Below are 20,590 nucleotides of genomic sequence, written 5' to 3'. Positions count from 1 at the left end.
AAGATTTGTTAAACCTTTTATTATTTCATAAGCGAATGAATTTGGAAAACGGTCCTGTTATATTAACCAGTTATTAAAGACCAGTATAGTTAATATATACAAAAAGTTATTCGTTTCAGTAGAACGAAAAACAAACACGTAGACATAACAAAGTTATCTGAGACGTGGCCGATGAAATCACAGAGTTCGATTAGCGTGCCTCGAGTGCCTTCGGGTGTTAATGGCTTAACTCTTTTATAAACAATTCTTAAAGGAAGAAAACGTTAACTGATACACTGAATATACGAAAAACAATAAACACATCATCACGTAGTTTATAATGTTTTTTTGACACTGTCTCATGAAACTGTCTTTCCACCTTTGATGGGTGCTTGTGCAAGAAATCTGACGTCATTAATGAACTAAGGGAAATGATTTATAGATACGTTAAGAAACGACTTTAGAATTTAATTACCACAAGGTCGTTACCTTGACAACTTTTTATAAAATGATATTTTAACAATTAATGTTTTGATAACTTCTGTTATATTCAAATTATTTTCTTGTATGTGTTATACTTTAAAAATAGTTCACGTGCACATGTTCTAAACATGGGCGTCCACAGAAATTTTTATAGAGAGGGCCAAGGTAGTGTGATTTTAATAAAAAAGATTTATATGCATACGTTGAATGAATAAAGAAAGAATTATTTTTTTTATTTTTTAGGGGAGAAAGTACTTCTCTTCTTCCATGCAGACACCCATGACTATAAGGATACCTTCAGTTTTTGTTATTATTTAAACTATCATATTCTTCAGTTGTACGTTGTTTCAGCCTATCGTTCATAAAGTTGAGTTTTTCTACAGCATAGATATAACATTCAATATATCTGACACCAATGTTTTTGAATAAATTAGATCTAATAGTAAGTCGTGTTGACACCAATGTTTTTGAATAAATTAGATCTAATAGTCAGTCGTGTTGACACTAATGTTTTTGAATCAATTAGATCTAATAGTCAGTCGTGTTGACACTAATGTTTTTGAATAAATTAGATCTAATAGTCAGTCGTGTTGACACTAATGTTTTTGAATAAATTAGATCTAATAGTCAGTCGTGTTGACACTAATGTTTTTGAATCAATTAGATCTAATAGTCAGTCGTGTTGACACTAATGTTTTTGAATAAATTAGATCTAATAGTCAGTCGTGTTGACACTAATGTTTTTGAATCAATTAGATCTAATAGTTAGTCGTGTTGACACTAATGTTTTTGAATAAATTAGATCTAATAGTCAGTCGTGTTGACACTAATGTTTTTGAATAAATTAGATCTAACATTCAAAATTACGGATACTTTTTTGTGTTATACAATGTTAGTGTTGTTTTATACCCAGTTACTTCTACAGCTAAGATCTGCTACTAAGTTTGTTTTCTGATATAACTTAGTGTGTTTTTATATAACTCAGTGATTTCTGATATAACATTTCGACATATGCACGTATCGTGACACCCACTTTACAACCATTTGCCGATGGTAAACTTTAAGTTGTATTTTTTACTACTCTTGTTCAGTTCTGAATAGTCTTAAAAATATACGATAATTCTTAACACGAGGTTTAATAATAACCAAGTAATCGTCCAAAAGTTCAAAGCAAACTGAGCTGAACGTTTGAAAATAAAACTTAAAGTTTTATAGGAAAGGTTCTACAAAAATAACCCAAAAAAGTAATCTCTCTTCTAGCCTTAAAATAATAACTGTTATTTAAACTGGGGTTCGATTTCCCTCGGTGAGCTTAGCAGATAGCCCGATGTGGCTTTGCTATAAGAAAATAAACACATTATTTAAACTGTATTATTCCACAAACTGTTCAGATTTTTAGTAGACTGATTATCCTATTGCGTCTGTTAAGAACCTTATCTTGTTAAGAGCCTTATCCCTTTAACACTAAAACGTCAGATACAAGAAAAAGATTTTCTCACTCGAAGTTAAGACTAGTATTTTAGTATTGATGTATCTGAAAACCCTAGCAAATGATTTTTTTCTTTCTTTTTGATGAAGAAGGAAAGAACGCGTCACGAGAGAAAAGTAATAATATTTAGTGATGTTTTCTCTTAGTTAATAAAAAACTAAAATTGAAATGTTTTTACAGTGATAAAATAAATTAACAATAAAAAAATATGATTTAGGTTACAATGAAATGTGTTTTAGTGCAGTAACGAATTTGACGGATTTGGTAAAGGTTGCACACCATCAGATAACTATAATTCTCTTCTATTAACAAATCAGAAATACCATTACGAAGTACGAGTTTCTTGTTAGTAGAATAAAAATTAGGGCAAACGTGAGCTTTCTGATTCGGATCCCGTCTCGGTGATGTGCGTATTGTGTTTCTGAGGATCTTCTGGAGTCCACACCTTGGCAACCATCGTCTGCCTGTTTTGAGTCGTCTGCTTTTCATTTGTCCAGGAAAGCGAGTGTCCAGCCAATGGAAGATTGCTGTTTGATCCACCTGAAATGAAAATAAGATAATGGTGGACGTATTTAGGCCCAAAAACATGGATAGAATCGTGATGAAGAAGAAGAAAAATTTGAAATTGTTGGTTTTATATAAAGTATTTCACGCTTCATGGAGACTTTTGAATCTCTGTCGCCATTTTGTTTTCGTCAAAAATACATTTAATTATTTGGTCTCATAATAATGGAAAATAAATTAGACAAGCCATTAAATTTTTCTTGTGTAAATATTTCATTAGAGAAACGTAAAATGAAGAAAACAACTGTCTCTTATGAGATTTATATCAATATTCTTAAGCCTATTGGTTTAATATCTTTGTCGTCATCGGCGTTTAAAACCTTTAAAGTATTAATTATTAATTAATTAAAATGTTTAAGTATCCTTGTTTTGCTTGGTTAGAATATGTTGAAAACCGTAAGTTTTATATCATTACAAGCGAACTGATTTTATTCCTTTAAGATTTAAAACGTTGCATTTAAGCTGTGAAAGCGCTACCTACTGTTAATAAACTAAACTAAACGTCCAGTCCAACGTTTTATTTTACTCTTTTAATCTAAGCTCAAGATTTTTATCCTCTTATATATTTAAGTATGTGTCGAATTTCAGACAATTTAGGCAACATTTTCATTTGAATAGATCGGCCACATAAATAGATTACGAACTACGTTTTTGCGAGGGAAATTTAAATGTATGAAACATGATATTTGTAGGGAAATTACCATAACGGTAATAACATTTATTTGTATGTTGAATTTCCTACAGAAATCCGAAAAATCTATCTCCGTTAGCCGCCCTAAGTTTAGAAGATATAAAGTAGGGGAATTGAGCTAGTAAACACCACCTACAGCCAACTCTTGAACTATTTTTCAACCAAGGACAAGAGGGACTAACCATAACATTATAAAGACCTCAAGGCTCAAAAGGCGAGAATGTTCGTGACGGGATTCTAACTCACCACTCTTAGGTTGAGTGTTCTCGTCACAAGACTTCCTTATATTAAGAAAGATTTGAAAACTATTATAAATATTTCATTTTAAATAAACTGACAGAAACAATGTAGTTTGTGATACTTCTAATTACAGAGGTTATTAACTCAGGTTACTTTACTCATATCCTCTATCACAACATATAGTTATTTCCAAATGCAAATAGTTTCATCAACGGCCACCAGAAGAATAACTTGAACAGATTTTATTCTTGAAAGAAGTTACCTTTGTGTGACAATGATGGACTTTGGATGAAACATTAACTAACTCCTAGTTATTAATTTTGTAAAGACAAAATAGTGGCCCAACCCGAAACCGAACCTTTAAATATTTAGAGAGAGGAAGACAAGGAAAGTCTGAAACAATAAAAACTTACAAAAATGGGGAAGACAAGGAAAGTCTGAAACAATAAAAACTTACAGAGATGGAGAAAACAAGGAAAGTCTGAAACAATAAAAACTTACAGAGATGGGGAAAGCAAGGAAAGTCTGAAACTATAAAACTTACAGAGATGGGGAAGAACAAGGAAAGTATGAAACAATAAAAACTTACAGAGATGGAGAAAACAAGGAAAGTCTGAAACAATAAAAACTTACAGAAATGGAGAAGACAAGGAAAGTCTGAAACAATAAAAACTTACAAAAATGGGAAAGACAATGAAATTCTGAAATAATAAAATCTTACAAAAATGGGGAAGACAAGGAAAGTCTGAAACAATAAAAACTTACAGAGATGGAGAAAACAAGGAAAGTCTGAAACAATAAAAACTTACAGAGATGGGGAAGACAAGGCAGGCCTGAAACTATAAAACTTACAGAGAAGGGGAAGACAAGGTACATCTGAAATAATGAAACTTACAAAAATTAAAGAGCACAGAGAAGGGAGAAGACAAAGCAAGTCTGAAACAGCAGAACATCATGTAAGTGTGGTCTGTATATACATCATTCACACCATGAATATGTATAAACAGTAGAACATCACGTAAGTGTGGTCAGTATCTACATCATTCACACCATGAATATGTAGAAACAGTAGAACATCATGTAAGTGTGGTTAGTATCCACATAATTCTTATCATGTTTCTGTAGAAACAGTATAACATCATGTAAGTGTGGTCAGTATCCACATAATTCTTATCATGTTTCTGTAGAAACAGTATAACATCATGTAAGTGCTGTAAGTATCTACATGATGTAAGTGTGGTCCATATCTTCTGTTGTGTAAATTTTCTCTTGACATGGAACAGTGTTAAATACGATAAATAATCATTTCTGGTCAGTTTTTATTAGCCAATGCAAACAAGTGTATTATGGAAATTGAAGTTGACGTTTACCCATATTGTAAGCATAACTCTCTTAACTTACTGCTTAAATAGCAGTAAAGTGTTACATGGACGACCTACGTCCAGAGGCGAAGTGTTTTATTTATTAATCCAAGAAATAAAAATATTCATTTTCTTTCAGATATGTTTAATTTGTACGACGTTTATATGATGATTCACATTGGAATTCAATCTCTATTGGTTGAAACATAATTGTAATCAAACAATAATTGTTGTAGTGCGAGAACTTTTATTTGGCGAAATGAACTCATTATAATAATAGCATGAGAAACTAGTGTAAGGTTTATTATATATATTTGTACTCATTATAATAATAGCATGAGAAACAAGTGTAAAGTTTAGTATATATATTTTTACTCATTATAATAATAGCATGAGAAACTAGTGTAAGGTTTATTATATATATTTTTACTCATTATAATAATAGCATGAGAAACAAATGTAAAGTTTATTATATATATTTTTACTCATTATAATAATAGCATGAGAAACTAGTGTAAAGTTTATTATATATATTTGTACTCATTATAATAATAGCATGAGAAACAAGTGTAAAGTTTATTATATATATATATTTTTACACATTATAATAATAGCATGAGAAACAAGTGTAAGGTTTATTATATATATATTTTACTCATTATAATAATAGCATGAGAAACTAGTGTAAAGTTTAGTACATATATTTTTACTCATTATAATAATAGCATGAGAAACTAGTGTAAGGTTTATTATATATATTTTTACTCATTATAATAATAGCATGAGAAACTAGTGTAAGGTTTATTATATATATTTTTACTCATTATAATAATAGCATGAGAAACTAGTGTAAGGTTTATTATATATATATATATTTACACATTATAATAATAGCATGAGAAACAAGTGTAAGGTTTATTATATATATATTTTACTCATTATAATAATAGCATGAGAAACAAGTGTAAAGTTTATTATATATATTTTTACTCATTATAATAATAGCATGAGAAACTAGTGTAAGGTTTATTATATATATATATTTTTACACATTATAATAATAGCATGAGAAACAAGTGTAAGGTTTATTATATATATATTTTACTCATTATAATAATAGCATGAGAAACAAGTGTAAAGTTTATTATATATATATATTTTTACACATTATAATAATAGCATGAGAAACAAGTGTAAGGTTTATTATATATATATTTTACTCATTATAATAATAGCATGAGAAACTAGTGTAAAGTTTAGTACATATATTTTTACTCATTATAATAATAGCATAAGAAACTAGTGTAAGGTTTATTATATATATTTTTACTCATTATAATAATAGCATGAGAAACTAGTGTAAGGTTTATTATATATATTTTTTCTCATTATAATAATAGCATGAGAAACTAGTGTAAGGTTTATTATATATATTTTTACTCATTATAATAATAGCATGAGAAACTAGTGTAAGGTTTATTATATATATTTTTACTCATTATAATAATAGCATGAGAAACTAGTGTAAGGTTTATTATATATATTTTTACTCATTATAATAATAGCATGAGAAACAAGTGTAAGGTTTATTATATATATATTTTTACTCATTATAATAATAGCATGAGAAACTAGTGTAAGGTTTATTATATATATTTTTACTCATTATAATAATAGCATGAGAAACTAGTGTAAGGTTTATTATATATATTTTTACTCATTATAATAATAGCATGAGAAACTAGTGTAAGGTTTATTATATATATTTTTACTCATTATAATAATAGCATAAGAAACTAGTGTAAGGTTTATTATATATATATATTTTTACTCATTATAATAATAGCATGAGAAACTAGTGTAAGGTTTATTATATATATATATTTTTACACATTATAATAATAGCATGAGAAACAAGTGTAAGGTTTATTATATATATATTTTACTCATTATAATAATAGCATGAGAAACAAGTGTAAAGTTTATTATATATATATATTTTTACACATTATAATAATAGCATGAGAAACAAGTGTAAGGTTTATTATATATATATTTTTACTCATTATAATAATAGCATGAGAAACTAGTGTAAGGTTTATTATATATATTTTACTCATTATAATAATAGCATGAGAAACTAGTGTAAGGTTTATTATATATATTTTACTCATTATAATAATAGCATGAGAAACTAGTGTAAGGTTTATTATATATATTTTTACTCATTATAATAATAGCATGAGAAACTAGTGTAAGGTTTATTATATATATTTTTACTCATTATAATAATAGCATGAAAAACAAGTGTAAAGTTTATTATATATATATTTTACTCATTATAATAATAGCATGAGAAACTAGTGTAAGGTTTATTATATATATTTGTACTCATTATAATAATAGCATGAGAAACAAGTGTAAAGTTTATTATACATATATATTTTTACACATTATAATAATAGCATGAGAAACAAGTGTAAGGTTTATTATATATATATTTTTACTCATTATAATAATAGCATGAGAAACTAGTGTAAGGTTTATTATATATATATATTTTTACTCATTATAATAATAGCATGAGAAACTAGTGTAAGGTTTATTATATATATTTTTACTCATTATAATAATAGCATGAGAAACTAGTGTAAGGTTTATTATATATATATTTTACTCATTATAATAATAGCATGAGAAACTAGTGTAAGTTTTATTATATATATTTTTACTCATTATAATAATAGCATGAGAAACTAGTGTAAGTTTTATTATATATATTTTTACTCATTATAATAATAGCATAAGAAACTAGTGTAAGGTTTATTATATATATATATATTTACTCATTATAATAATAGCATGAGAAACTAGTGTAAAGTTTATTATATATATATTTTACACATTATAATAATAGCATGAGAAACAAGTGTAAAGTTTATTATATATATTTTTACTCATTATAATAATAGCATGAGAAACAAGTGTAAAGTTTATTATATATATTTTTACTCATTATAATAATAGCATGAGAAACAAGTGTAAAGTTTATTATATATATATTTACTCATTATAATAATAGCATGAGAAACTAGTGTAAGGTTTATTATATATATTTTTACTCATTATAATAATAGCATGAGAAACTAGAGTAAGGTTTATTATATATATATATTTTTACACATTATAATAATAGCATGAGAAACAAGTGTAAGGTTTATTATATATATATTTTACTCATTATAATAATAGCATGAGAAACAAGTGTAAAGTTTATTATATATATATATTTTTACACATTATAATAATACCATGAGAAACTAGTGTAAGGTTTATTATATATATTTTTACTCATTATAATAATAGCATGAGAAACTAGTGTAAGGTTTATTATATATATTTTACTCATTATAATAATAGCATGAGAAACTAGTGTAAGGTTTATTATATATATTTTACTCATTATAATAATAGCATGAAAAACAAGTGTAAAGTTTATTATATATATATTTTACTCATTATAATAATAGCATGAGAAACTAGTGTAAGGTTTATTATATATATTTGTACTCATTATAATAATAGCATGAGAAACAAGTGTAAAGTTTATTATACATATATATTTTTACACATTATAATAATAGCATGAGAAACAAGTGTAAGGTTTATTATATATATATTTTTACTCATTATAATAATAGCATGAGAAACTAGTGTAAGGTTTATTATATATATATATTTTACTCATTATAATAATAGCATGAGGAACTAGTGTAAGGTTTATTATATATATATTTTACTCATTATAATAATAGCATGAGAAACTAGTGTAAGGTTTATTATATATATATTTTACTCATTATAATAATAGCATGAGAAACTAGTGTAAGTTTTATTATATATATTTTACTCATTATAATAATAGCATGAGAAACTAGTGTAAGTTTTATTATATATATTTTACTCATTATAATAATAGCATAAGAAACTAGTGTAAGGTTTATTATATATATATATATTTACTCATTATAATAATAGCATGAGAAACTAGTGTAAAGTTTATTATATATATATTTTACACATTATAATAATAGCATGAGAAACAAGTGTAAAGTTTATTATATATATTTTTACTCATTATAATAATAGCATGAGAAACAAGTGTAAAGTTTATTATATATATTTTTACTCATTATAATAATAGCATGAGAAACAAGTGTAAAGTTTATTATATATATATTTACTCATTATAATAATAGCATGAGAAACTAGTGTAAGGTTTATTATATATATTTTTACTCATTATAATAATAGCATGAGAAACTAGAGTAAGGTTTATTATATATATATATTTTTACACATTATAATAATAGCATGAGAAACAAGTGTAAGGTTTATTATATATATATTTTTACTCATTATAATAATAGCATGAGAAACTAGTGTAAGGTTTATTATATATATTTTTACTTACTTATAATAATAGCATGAGAAACTAGTGTAAGGTTTATTATATATATTTTACTCATTATAATAATAGCATGAGAAACTAGTGTAAGGTTTATTATATATATTTTTACTCATTATAATAATAGCATGAGAAACTAGTGTAAGGTTTATTATATATATTTTTACTCATTATAATAATAGCATGAGAAACAAGTGTAAAGTTTATTATATATATATTTTACTCATTATAATAATAGCATGAGAAACTAGTGTAAGGTTTATTATATATATTTGTACTCATTATAATAATAGCATGAGAAACAAGTGTAAAGTTTATTATATATATATATTTTTACACATTATAATAATAGCATGAGAAACAAGTGTAAGGTTTATTATATATATATTTTTACTCATTATAATAATAGCATGAGAAACTAGTGTAAGGTTTATTATATATATATATTTTTACTCATTATAATAATAGCATGAGAAACTAGTGTAAGGTTTATTATATATATTTTTACTCATTATAATAATAGCATGAAAAACAAGTGTAAAGTTTATTATATATATATTTTACTCATTATAATAATAGCATGAGAAACTAGTGTAAGGTTTATTATATATATTTTTACTCATTATAATAATAGCATGAGAAACAAGTGTAAAGTTTATTATACATATATATTTTTACACATTATAATAATAGCATGAGAAACAAGTGTAAGGTTTATTATATATATATATATTTACTCATTATAATAATAGCATGAGAAACTAGTGTAAAGTTTATTATATATATATTTTACACATTATAATAATAGCATGAGAAACAAGTGTAAAGTTTATTATATATATTTTTACTCATTATAATAATAGCATGAGAAACAAGTGTAAAGTTTATTATATATATTTTTACTCATTATAATAATAGCATGAGAAACAAGTGTAAAGTTTATTATATATATATTTACTCATTATAATAATAGCATGAGAAACTAGTGTAAGGTTTATTATATATATTTTTACTCATTATAATAATAGCATGAGAAACTAGAGTAAGGTTTATTATATATATATATTTTTACACATTATAATAATAGCATGAGAAACAAGTGTAAGGTTTATTATATATATATTTTACTCATTATAATAATAGCATGAGAAACTAGTGTAAGGTTTATTATATATATTTTTACTCATTATAATAATAGCATGAGAAACTAGTGTAAGGTTTATTATATATATTTTTACTCATTATAATAATAGCATGAGAAACTAGTGTAAGGTTTATTATATATATTTTTACTCATTATAATAATAGCATGAGAAACTAGTGTAAGGTTTATTATATATATTTTTACTCATTATAATAATAGCATGAGAAACAAGTGTAAAGTTTATTATATATATATTTTACTCATTATAATAATAGCATGAGAAACTAGTGTAAGGTTTATTATATATATTTGTACTCATTATAATAATAGCATGAGAAACAAGTGTAAAGTTTATTATATAAATATATTTTTACACATTATAATAATAGCATGAGAAACAAGTGTATGGTTTATTATATATATATTTTTACTCATTATAATAATAGCATGAGAAACTAGTGTAAGGTTTATTATATATATATATTTTTACTCATTATAATAATAGCATGAGAAACTAGTGTAAGGTTTATTATATATATTTTTACTCATTATAATAATAGCATGAGAAACTAGTGTAAGTTTTATTATATATATTTTTACTCATTATAATAATAGCATGAGAAACTAGTGTAAGTTTTATTATATATATTTTTACTCATTATAATAATAGCATAAGAAACTAGTGTAAGGTTTATTATATATATATATTTTTACTCATTATAATAATAGCATGAGAAACTAGTGTAAGGTTTATTATATATATATTTTACACATTATAATAATAGCATGAGAAACAAGTGTAAAGTTTATTATATATATTTTTACTCATTATAATAATAGCATGAGAAACAAGTGTAAAGTTTATTATATATATTTTTACTCATTATAATAATAGCATGAGAAACAAGTGTAAGGTTTATTATATATATATTTTACTCATTATAATAATAGCATGAGAAACAAGTGTAAAGTTTATTATATATATTTTTACTCATTATAATAATAGCATGAGAAACTAGTGTAAGGTTTATTATATATATATATTTTTACACATTATAATAATAGCATGAGAAACAAGTGTAAGGTTTATTATATATATATTTTACTCATTATAATAATAGCATGAGAAACAAGTGTAAAGTTTATTATATATATATATATTTTTACACATTATAATAATAGCATGAGAAACAAGTGTAAGGTTTATTATATATATATTTTACTCATTATAATAATAGCATGAGAAACTAGTGTAAAGTTTAGTACATATATTTTTACTCATTATAATAATAGCATAAGAAACTAGTGTAAGGTTTATTATATATATTTTTACTCATTATAATAATAGCATGAGAAACTAGTGTAAGGTTTATTATATATATTTTTACTCATTATAATAATAGCATGAGAAACTAGTGTAAGGTTTATTATATATATTTTTACTCATTATAATAATAGCATGAGAAACTAGTGTAAGGTTTATCATATATATTTTTACTCATTATAATAATAGCATGAGAAACTAGTGTAAGGTTTATTATATATATTTTTACTCATTATAATAATAGCATGAGAAACAAGTGTAAGGTTTATTATATATATATTTTACTCATTATAATAATAGCATGAGAAACTAGTGTAAGGTTTATTATATATATTTTTACTCATTATAATAATAGCATGAGAAACTAGTGTAAGGTTTATTATATATATTTTACTCATTATAATAATAGCATGAAAAACTAGTGTAAGGTTTATTATATATATTTTTACTCATTATAATAATAGCATAAGAAACTAGTGTAAGGTTTATTATATATATATATTTTTACTCATTATAATAATAGCATGAGAAACTAGTGTAAGGTTTATTATATATATTTTTTACTCATTATAATAATAGCATGAGAAACTAGTGTAAGGTTTATTATATATATTTTTACTCATTATAATAATAGCATGAGAAACTAGTGTAAGGTTTATTATATATATTTTTACTCATTATAATAATAGCATGAGAAACTAGTGTAAGGTTTATTATATATATTTTACTCATTATAATAATAGCATGAGAAACAAGTGTAAAGTTTATTATATATATATTTTACTCATTATAATAATAGCATGAGAAACTAGTGTAAGGTTTATTATATATATTTTTACTCATTATAATAATAGCATGAGAAACAAGTGTAAAGTTTATTATATATATATATTTTTACACATTATAATAATAGCATGAGAAACAAGTGTAAGGTTTATTATATATATATTTTACTCATTATAATAATAGCATGAGAAACTAGTGTAAGGTTTATTATATATATATTTTTACTCATTATAATAATAGCATGAGAAACTAGTGTAAGGTTTATTATATATATTTTACTCATTATAATAATAGCATGAGAAACTAGTGTAAGTTTTATTATATATATTTTACTCATTATAATAATAGCATGAGAAACTAGTGTAAGTTTTATTATATATATTTTACTCATTATAATAATAGCATAAGAAACTAGTGTAAGGTTTATTATATATATATATTTTACTTTACCTCATTATAATAATAGCATGAGAAACTAGTGTAAAGTTTATTATATATATATTTTACACATTATAATAATAGCATGAGAAACAAGTGTAAAGTTTATTATATATATTTTTACTCATTATAATAATAGCATGAGAAACAAGTGTAAAGTTTAGTATATATATTTTTACTCATTATAATAATAGCATGAGAAACAAGTGTAAAGTTTATTATATATATATTTACTCATTATAATAATAGCATGAGAAACTAGTGTAAGGTTTATTATATATATTTTTACTCATTATAATAATAGCATGAGAAACTAGTGTAAGGTTTATTATATATATATATTTTTACACATTATAATAATAGCATGAGAAACAAGTGTAAGTTTTATTATATATATATTTTAGTCATTATAATAATAGCATGAGAAACAAGTGTAAAGTTTATTATATATATATATTTTTACACATTATAATAATAGCATGAGAAACAAGTGTAAGGTTTATTATATATATATTTTTACTCATTATAATAATAGCATGAGAAACTAGTGTAAGGTTTATTATATATATTTTTACTCATTATAATAATAGCATGAGAAACTAGTGTAAGGTTTATTATATATATTTTTACTCATTATAATAATAGCATGAGAAACTAGTGTAAGGTTTATTATATATATTTTTACTCATTATAATAATAGCATGAGAAACTAGTGTAAGGTTTATTATATATATTTTTACTCATTATAATAATAGCATGAGAAACAAGTGTAAAGTTTATTATATATATATTTTACTCATTATAATAATAGCATGAGAAACTAGTGTAAGGTTTATTATATATATTTGTACTCATTATAATAATAGCATGAGAAACAAGTGTAAAGTTTATTATATATATATATTTTTACACATTATAATAATAGCATGAGAAACAAGTGTAAGGTTTATTATATATATATATTTTTACTCATTATAATAATAGCATGAGAAACTAGTGTAAGGTTTATTATATATATTTTTACTCATTATAATAATAGCATGAGAAACTAGTGTAAGGTTTATTATATATATTTTACTCATTATAATAATAGCATGAGAAACTAGTGTAAGGTTTATTATATATATTTTTACTCATTATAATAATAGCATGAGAAACTAGTGTAAGTTTTATTATATATATTTTTACTCATTATAATAATAGCATGAGAAACTAGTGTAAGTTTTATTATATATATTTTTACTCATTATAATAATAGCATAAGAAACTAGTGTAAGGTTTATTATATATATATATTTTTACTCATTATAATAATATCATGAGAAACTAGTGTAAAGTTTATTATATATATATTTTACACATTATAATAATATCATGAGAAACAAGTGTAAAGTTTATTATATATATTTTTACTCATTATAATAATAGCATGAGAAACAAGTGTAAAGTTTATTATATATATTTTTACTCATTATAATAATAGCATGAGAAACAAGTGTAAAGTTTATTATATATATATTTACTCATTATAATAATAGCATGAGAAACTAGTGTAAGGTTTATTATATATATATTTTACTCATTATAATAATAGCATGAGAAACTAGTGTAAGGTTTATTATATATATATTTACTCATTATAATAATAGCATGAGAAACTAGTGTAAGGTTTATTATATATATTTTTACTCATTATAATAATAGCATGAGAAACTAGTGTAAGGTTTATTATATATATTTTTAAAACGCTACAGTCTTTAATCGCACCCGTAATGCTTTCAGAGAGTATGACTTTTAATGGATACCGTGGACGTTGTGCAGTTTGCATAATATTAGACATACTTCTTAGGAAAACTCCACGAGACCTCATAAGGTCAGTGCTTAAAATATATAATGACTTTTTTTGTTTTACGACAAATTTGATTGCTTATGCGCAAATAACATTTTTATAATGTTATTTAAGTGACACCATGCACACCTTTAAATTATATCTACACGTACTACAGCGTCCAGTTTAAACAAGTTTCCATTCGACAGTTATTTTAAATGTATGTTTTATATTACACTGCACAACAATTTTTTGAAAAGTTTTTGCTGATTGTGACAGGTACCTGGTGGGTATGCACAAATATAATTTTGGTTTTGCTTCATCACGTAGAAACTCTGAGAAATAGACAGTTAACTGTTTACCGGCAATAACGTATTTAATTGCGTTTTTGTTTCTAATACGCTATTAAGTTCAACATAATTAAAAATTGTCTTGCTCCTGATTTTCGTTTGTATTCAATGTCCGGTGCATCACGTTGCAGTGTCCAACAGTAGTCAACAAGTATTGATGGATTCCAGTTGCTCTGATATTGTTTTTCCATTGTATTCAATGTCCTGGTGAAACCGAAGATTTCGATGAAACGGTACGTGATGGGCAAATTTGGATGTGATTTTCGTGATCAGCAGCCAACAATCTATAAGGAACACCCAACAGTGTTCAAGAAGCAAAAACTTTGTTGTGCAGTGATTTTGTTAGGTATGCATTTCTATGATTAGATAGATATGTTAGTAGACGGATTTAAGAAGTCAATTTACCACAGAACAACCTGTGATACTGTAACTTGTATTTACAAAGATAACCATATATGTATGTTGATACAATTTAATTATGTTTTAAAGCTATTAATAATTACTTTCGACTTATACCTGTCCGTTAGTACTAGTATTGTATTCATTGGTTAATTATTTAAACTAGGTTAAATTTTACGTTTTTTTCTCAGTAATTCAGACAGCTTAATTTAGAGAAGATAAATTCACTCAGTGATAAATCTTCATCTGTTAGCAACTAATGTTATCTCTAGTCCCTTCGATAAAGTATCAGTATATGGTAAAAGTTACTTATGTTAAAAACGTGAGCTGGAAGGGGTGGAGGTGAAGATCAAGCAAAAGACAACAATCGAGTTGAAGGCCTTAACCTGCTATGGAAGTTTTAACAAAATGTTTTATAACAAAGAAACTGGACTGAGTTTTGGAAAACTCAGTTTCATTAACCCGCATTCGAACAACCAAATATTGTAAGATTCTATGTCAGTTCAATAAATAATTAGGGCTTTGTCGACTCAATTAGCTCGTGTTTTTCTAGCTTTCTTTGCTGATAAAGTTGCCCTCTGCCAGTTCCACCCATATATTAATGTGTACAGGTAGTCAATTTCTAACGGTATCTCCTGTAAATATATACATATAATAAAACCTAACATTCACCCACGTTTACAGAGTATACGTGACCTTTAAAAAAATGTGAAGTCCAGGACATGAATTGTCTAATATCCAGGATATAACTGTTTAAAGTTTAGGATATGAACTGGTTAACCTTTGCCGAAATAAATATTATATTTAGTATTTTATAATTAATGATAAGTTAGGTAAAATGAATGAGTAAAGCTGTCTTGTATTTATAATTTGTCCTGTGGATTCTCACCCTCACTGTAACATTCCACTGTGAATAACCTATTTCTCCCCTTCGAAATACAGGCTACCAGATTTTATACGACTCGTTAGTTATAATTAAGTAAAACATGTATGCAAACGTAATAACTTTACACAATACCAACATTTTCTTGTAAATAAAATACTTGCTTGGTTTAAAAAGGCACACAAGCGACGTACACCTGTAACCCTAGTTGAGAGAGTTTAGAAAACACAAAAAAAACAAGGGATAACGTAAGAAATTTCAGTTGTATTATTTGAATTAAAGTGTTTTTGAGGTGACGAGAAGGCGACGTACACCTGTAACCCTAACTAAGAGAGTTTAGAAAACACAAAAAAACAAGGGATAACGTAAGAAATTTCAGTTGTATTATTTGAATTAAAGTGTTTTTGAGGTGACGAGAAGGCGACGTACACCTGTAACCCTAACTGAGAGAGTTTAGAAAACACAAAAAAACAAGGGATAACGTAAGAAATTTCATTTGTATTATTTGAATTAAAGTGTTTTTTAGGTGACGAGAAGGCGACGTACACCTGTAACCCTAACTGAGAGAGTTTAGAAAGCACAAAAAACAAGGGATAACGTAAGAAATTTCAGTTGTATTATTTGAATTAAAGTGTTTTTGAGGTGAGAATCAAACTCGAGCGTTATTTATTTGAATTATTCAGAGATCTGGAAGAAGCAAGATGGTTTCCTACCTTTATGATAATTAATTATCACTTTTTTGGGTCCTTCGTTTCCCTGATTCTTCAACATATTAGAATGGGAGTCGGTATGAACTATTTCTCTTAAGAACTCTATGTATCCAATAGCTAGCCTCAGAGTATCCACTTTGGACAGTCGCTTCTCATAAGGTAGTGTCGGAATATGAGCTCTGAGACCTTCAAAGGCGTCATTGATGCTTTGCATTCGTCTTCGCTCTCGTTGGTTCGCTGTTTGTCGTTGTTGGTGTTTCTGTTGGTGACTCTTTTTACGACGTTTTCTGTGTTCGTGGAAATTTTCCTGATCGGAATGTTGAGCATGGACGGTCATGGAGTCCACGGATACGTTATTACCAGAATAACCGCTCTGAATATTGAAGTGGCTCATTTGTTGGTAGTCTAAGAAATGTTGGCTGACGTTTGTAAGATTGATGTTTTCCATGTTTCAAGTTTCTCTTTCTAGCACAGCCTTCCAGGGACACTTGTTTGGTACAGTGGAGATTATGATTCCTTTTCTATAGCCCGAAAACTATGGCAGAACATCATGGGAAAATGTTGCGTTGAACAACACCTGTCGTCACCTGCTGACAGACATGCACGAATCTTATTGGCTATTGGAGGCTCCGCCTTTCATTCCGATGAACACCAATAGTGTCAATAGTTGTACTATTGATTGAAGCAAGCAGCAACTAAAATAGCTTCTAACAGTTTAACAGAGATGAGTCGATTTCGGCTGGGTTTTAATTTATTTTATAAAAACAAAAATGGTAGGGTATCTAGGAGAGTGTTTTTCTCACGATCCTATATTATATTTAAAGTTGATTTTGAAATTTAATTATCAATAAAGTTTGCTTTGACAACTAAAAATAAACATTTGACTACTTGTAAAGTTGTTCATGTTTTCTGTGTCCAACATAAAAAAAAACTGAAAGATTTTCGTTGCTTGGTTATTCAAGACAAACATTATTCAATTTTAATGTCTTAAGAGGAACAAATCTCTCTCTAGGTTGTGTTTGTTTGTTTGAATTTCGCACAGAGCTGCACGAGAGCTATCTGTGCTAGCCGTCACTAATTGAGGAGTGTAGAACTAGAGGGAAGGCAGCTAGTTATCACAACCCATCGCCAAATCTTGAGCTACTCTTTTACTACAGAACAGTGAGATTGTCGAAATATTATAACGCCCCCCGTGGCTAAAAGGGTGAGCATGTTTAGTGTGATAAGGGATACGAATTGCTCACCCTCAGTTGTGAAAAGCATCGTGATGAACTAACTAGTCCCATGGTGGGCCGGTAGTAAATGTACGGACTTACAACGTTAAAATCCGGAGTTCGATTCCAACGGTCGAGAGAATGCAATAGGTCACTTAACTAATTAATGTGAGAACTGATTGATTACATTTTGTGAGCATCTTATGAAGTAGAATCAACTAAAGAGTAAATGTTTTTTTTTTCTGAGATAAAAATGAAAATTTTATATCTATCCATGAACAGGTTAAGGATCGCAATAATAACAGACCCTAACTTTGAAGGACTGACCGGAAGATAAGCTTCCAGTCAGCAGGACCCGCCGCTACTAACCCTTTTTTCGGCTGTTTCGAGAGAACAACGGGATTGATGGTTACTTTTCACCGCGTTTAGTGACGTCACGCCTCAAATTTCGGATCTAACGACTTACCACTAGACTCCCTAATCACCAGACCTCGGAACAATTATCGGAACAAGACAACCATTCTTCATTCATCAACGCACAGCTTGGATGAAGTTTGTTCTTGTCTTCCAGAACCCTAGAAACTCTCTCTCAGCTCAGTAGAAAATAAGAGAATATTTGAAAAGGTGGCGCTACAAACGCACATGTGATATTTTGTTCTATGTGAGCTGTTAACAAGGCCGGATTAAGGGTTTTATTGGCCCTAGGCTTTTCAACTTATAAAACCCTCCCAGAAGATAGAACCACTATGTGCAATATATCTATAATTATAGCTTGAGGCCCCCTAATTAGTGTGAGGCCCTGAGCTTCAGCCCGGTAATCCCATGCCTTAATCCGGGTTTGGTTGTTACGTGTTTTTTTTTTTTTTTATGAAATATAAAATACAAGCAGAGTCTTTGACCCAACTTCGTGTTGGTCAGCACTAAGACATTCTCTTGGTATCAAAGTTTGGTTTGTTTTGAATTTCGCACAAAGCTACACGAGGGCTATCTATGCTAGCCGTCCCTAATTTAGCAGTGTAAGACTAGAGGGAAGGCAGCTAGTCATCACCACCCACCGCCAACTATTGGGCTACTCTTTTACCAACGAATAGTGGGATTGACCGTCACTTTATAATGCCCCCACAGCTGAAAGAGCGAGCATGTTTTGTGTGATGGAGATTCGAACCCGCGACCCTCAGGCTACGAGTCGAGTGCTTGAACCACCTGGCCAGGCCGGATATCAGAGTGGTTTTAGTGTTAATCATTAGGTCTCCACATGCTATTCTTCTGTTGTTTTTTTTTGCGTCCAAACTTCATCAGACAATCCCTCATTTCTTGGTGGATTAAGTGGACATTTGGTAGGGTTATATCCTGGTTCAATACGCCCGGACACGGGCCGGCACGGCCAGGTGATTAGGGCGTTCGACTCGTAATCTGAGGGTCGCGGGTTCAAATCCCGGTCGCACCAAACATGCTCGCCCTTTCAGCCGTGTGGGCGTTATAATGTGACAGTCAATCCCATTATTCATTGATAAAAGAGTAGCCCAAGAGTTAGCGGTGGGTAGTAATGACTAGTTGTCATCCCCGCACTCTTACACTGCTGAGCTAGGGACAGCTAGCTCTCGTGTAGCTTTGGGCGAAAGTCAAGAACAAACACCCACCTACACACCCGTTTCATTATCCTTGTTTGTTTTTTTTATTTTACTTAGGCCTTTTTACGGATTTTGTTTGATCGGAGTCAGACAACCCAATAATGCATTCTCTGGACTACTGTGCGATCCTGTTTACAATAGTCAAGATGAAGACTGACACAAATACAAATTTCCATGTACCCAACACATTGACAAACAAACAAAAAGTTGAAGTTGTCAATTTTGAGTCTTTCTTAGGGTTCAGAGTTCACAAAAAAGGATTATTTGGGTCAATTATTCTTCCATATCTTAACTAATTTACACGGAATTTGACAGATTGATGCTTTTCCACATGTTCCACTCGTTGACAAACAAAAAATTGTGGCCTTGTCCATTTTGTGATTACAGGGTGTTCAAGATATCACAAAAAACATAATTGTAGGATTTGTAACCAATTATTCCTTGGTATTTTGACCAACTTATGTGAAAAGTGAAACAAGGATGATTTGTTTACTTATTCAATATATATATATATATATTTGAAAGGTTGTTAAGGCACTCAAATCGTAATCCGAGGGTCGCGGGTTCGAGTCCCCGTCACACCAAACATGCTCGCCCTTTCAGCCATG

At 27.4% G+C, this 20,590-nt stretch overlaps 1 protein-coding gene across 1 annotated transcript; it reads right to left on the bottom strand.

The window, feature by feature from the left end:
- LOC143234439 (pancreas transcription factor 1 subunit alpha-like) lies at window positions 1-17,684 on the bottom strand. Its single transcript, XM_076471822.1, has 2 exons — window positions 17,141-17,684; window positions 1-2,491 (listed from the first exon to the last, which is right to left on the bottom strand). The coding sequence occupies exons 1-2, from the start codon at window positions 17,583-17,585 to the stop codon at window positions 2,313-2,315; spliced, it is 624 nt and encodes a 207-aa protein (XP_076327937.1). The 5' UTR covers window positions 17,586-17,684; the 3' UTR covers window positions 1-2,312.
- Between the last annotated feature and the right edge of the window lie 2,906 nt (window positions 17,685-20,590).

Source organism: Tachypleus tridentatus, chromosome 12 (assembly GCF_004210375.1).
Source record: "Tachypleus tridentatus isolate NWPU-2018 chromosome 12, ASM421037v1, whole genome shotgun sequence".
Lineage (NCBI taxonomy): Eukaryota > Metazoa > Arthropoda > Merostomata > Xiphosura > Limulidae > Tachypleus > Tachypleus tridentatus.
The sequence above is the reverse complement of the archived record's forward strand: the minus strand, read 5'-3'. Positions and strand labels throughout refer to the sequence as shown.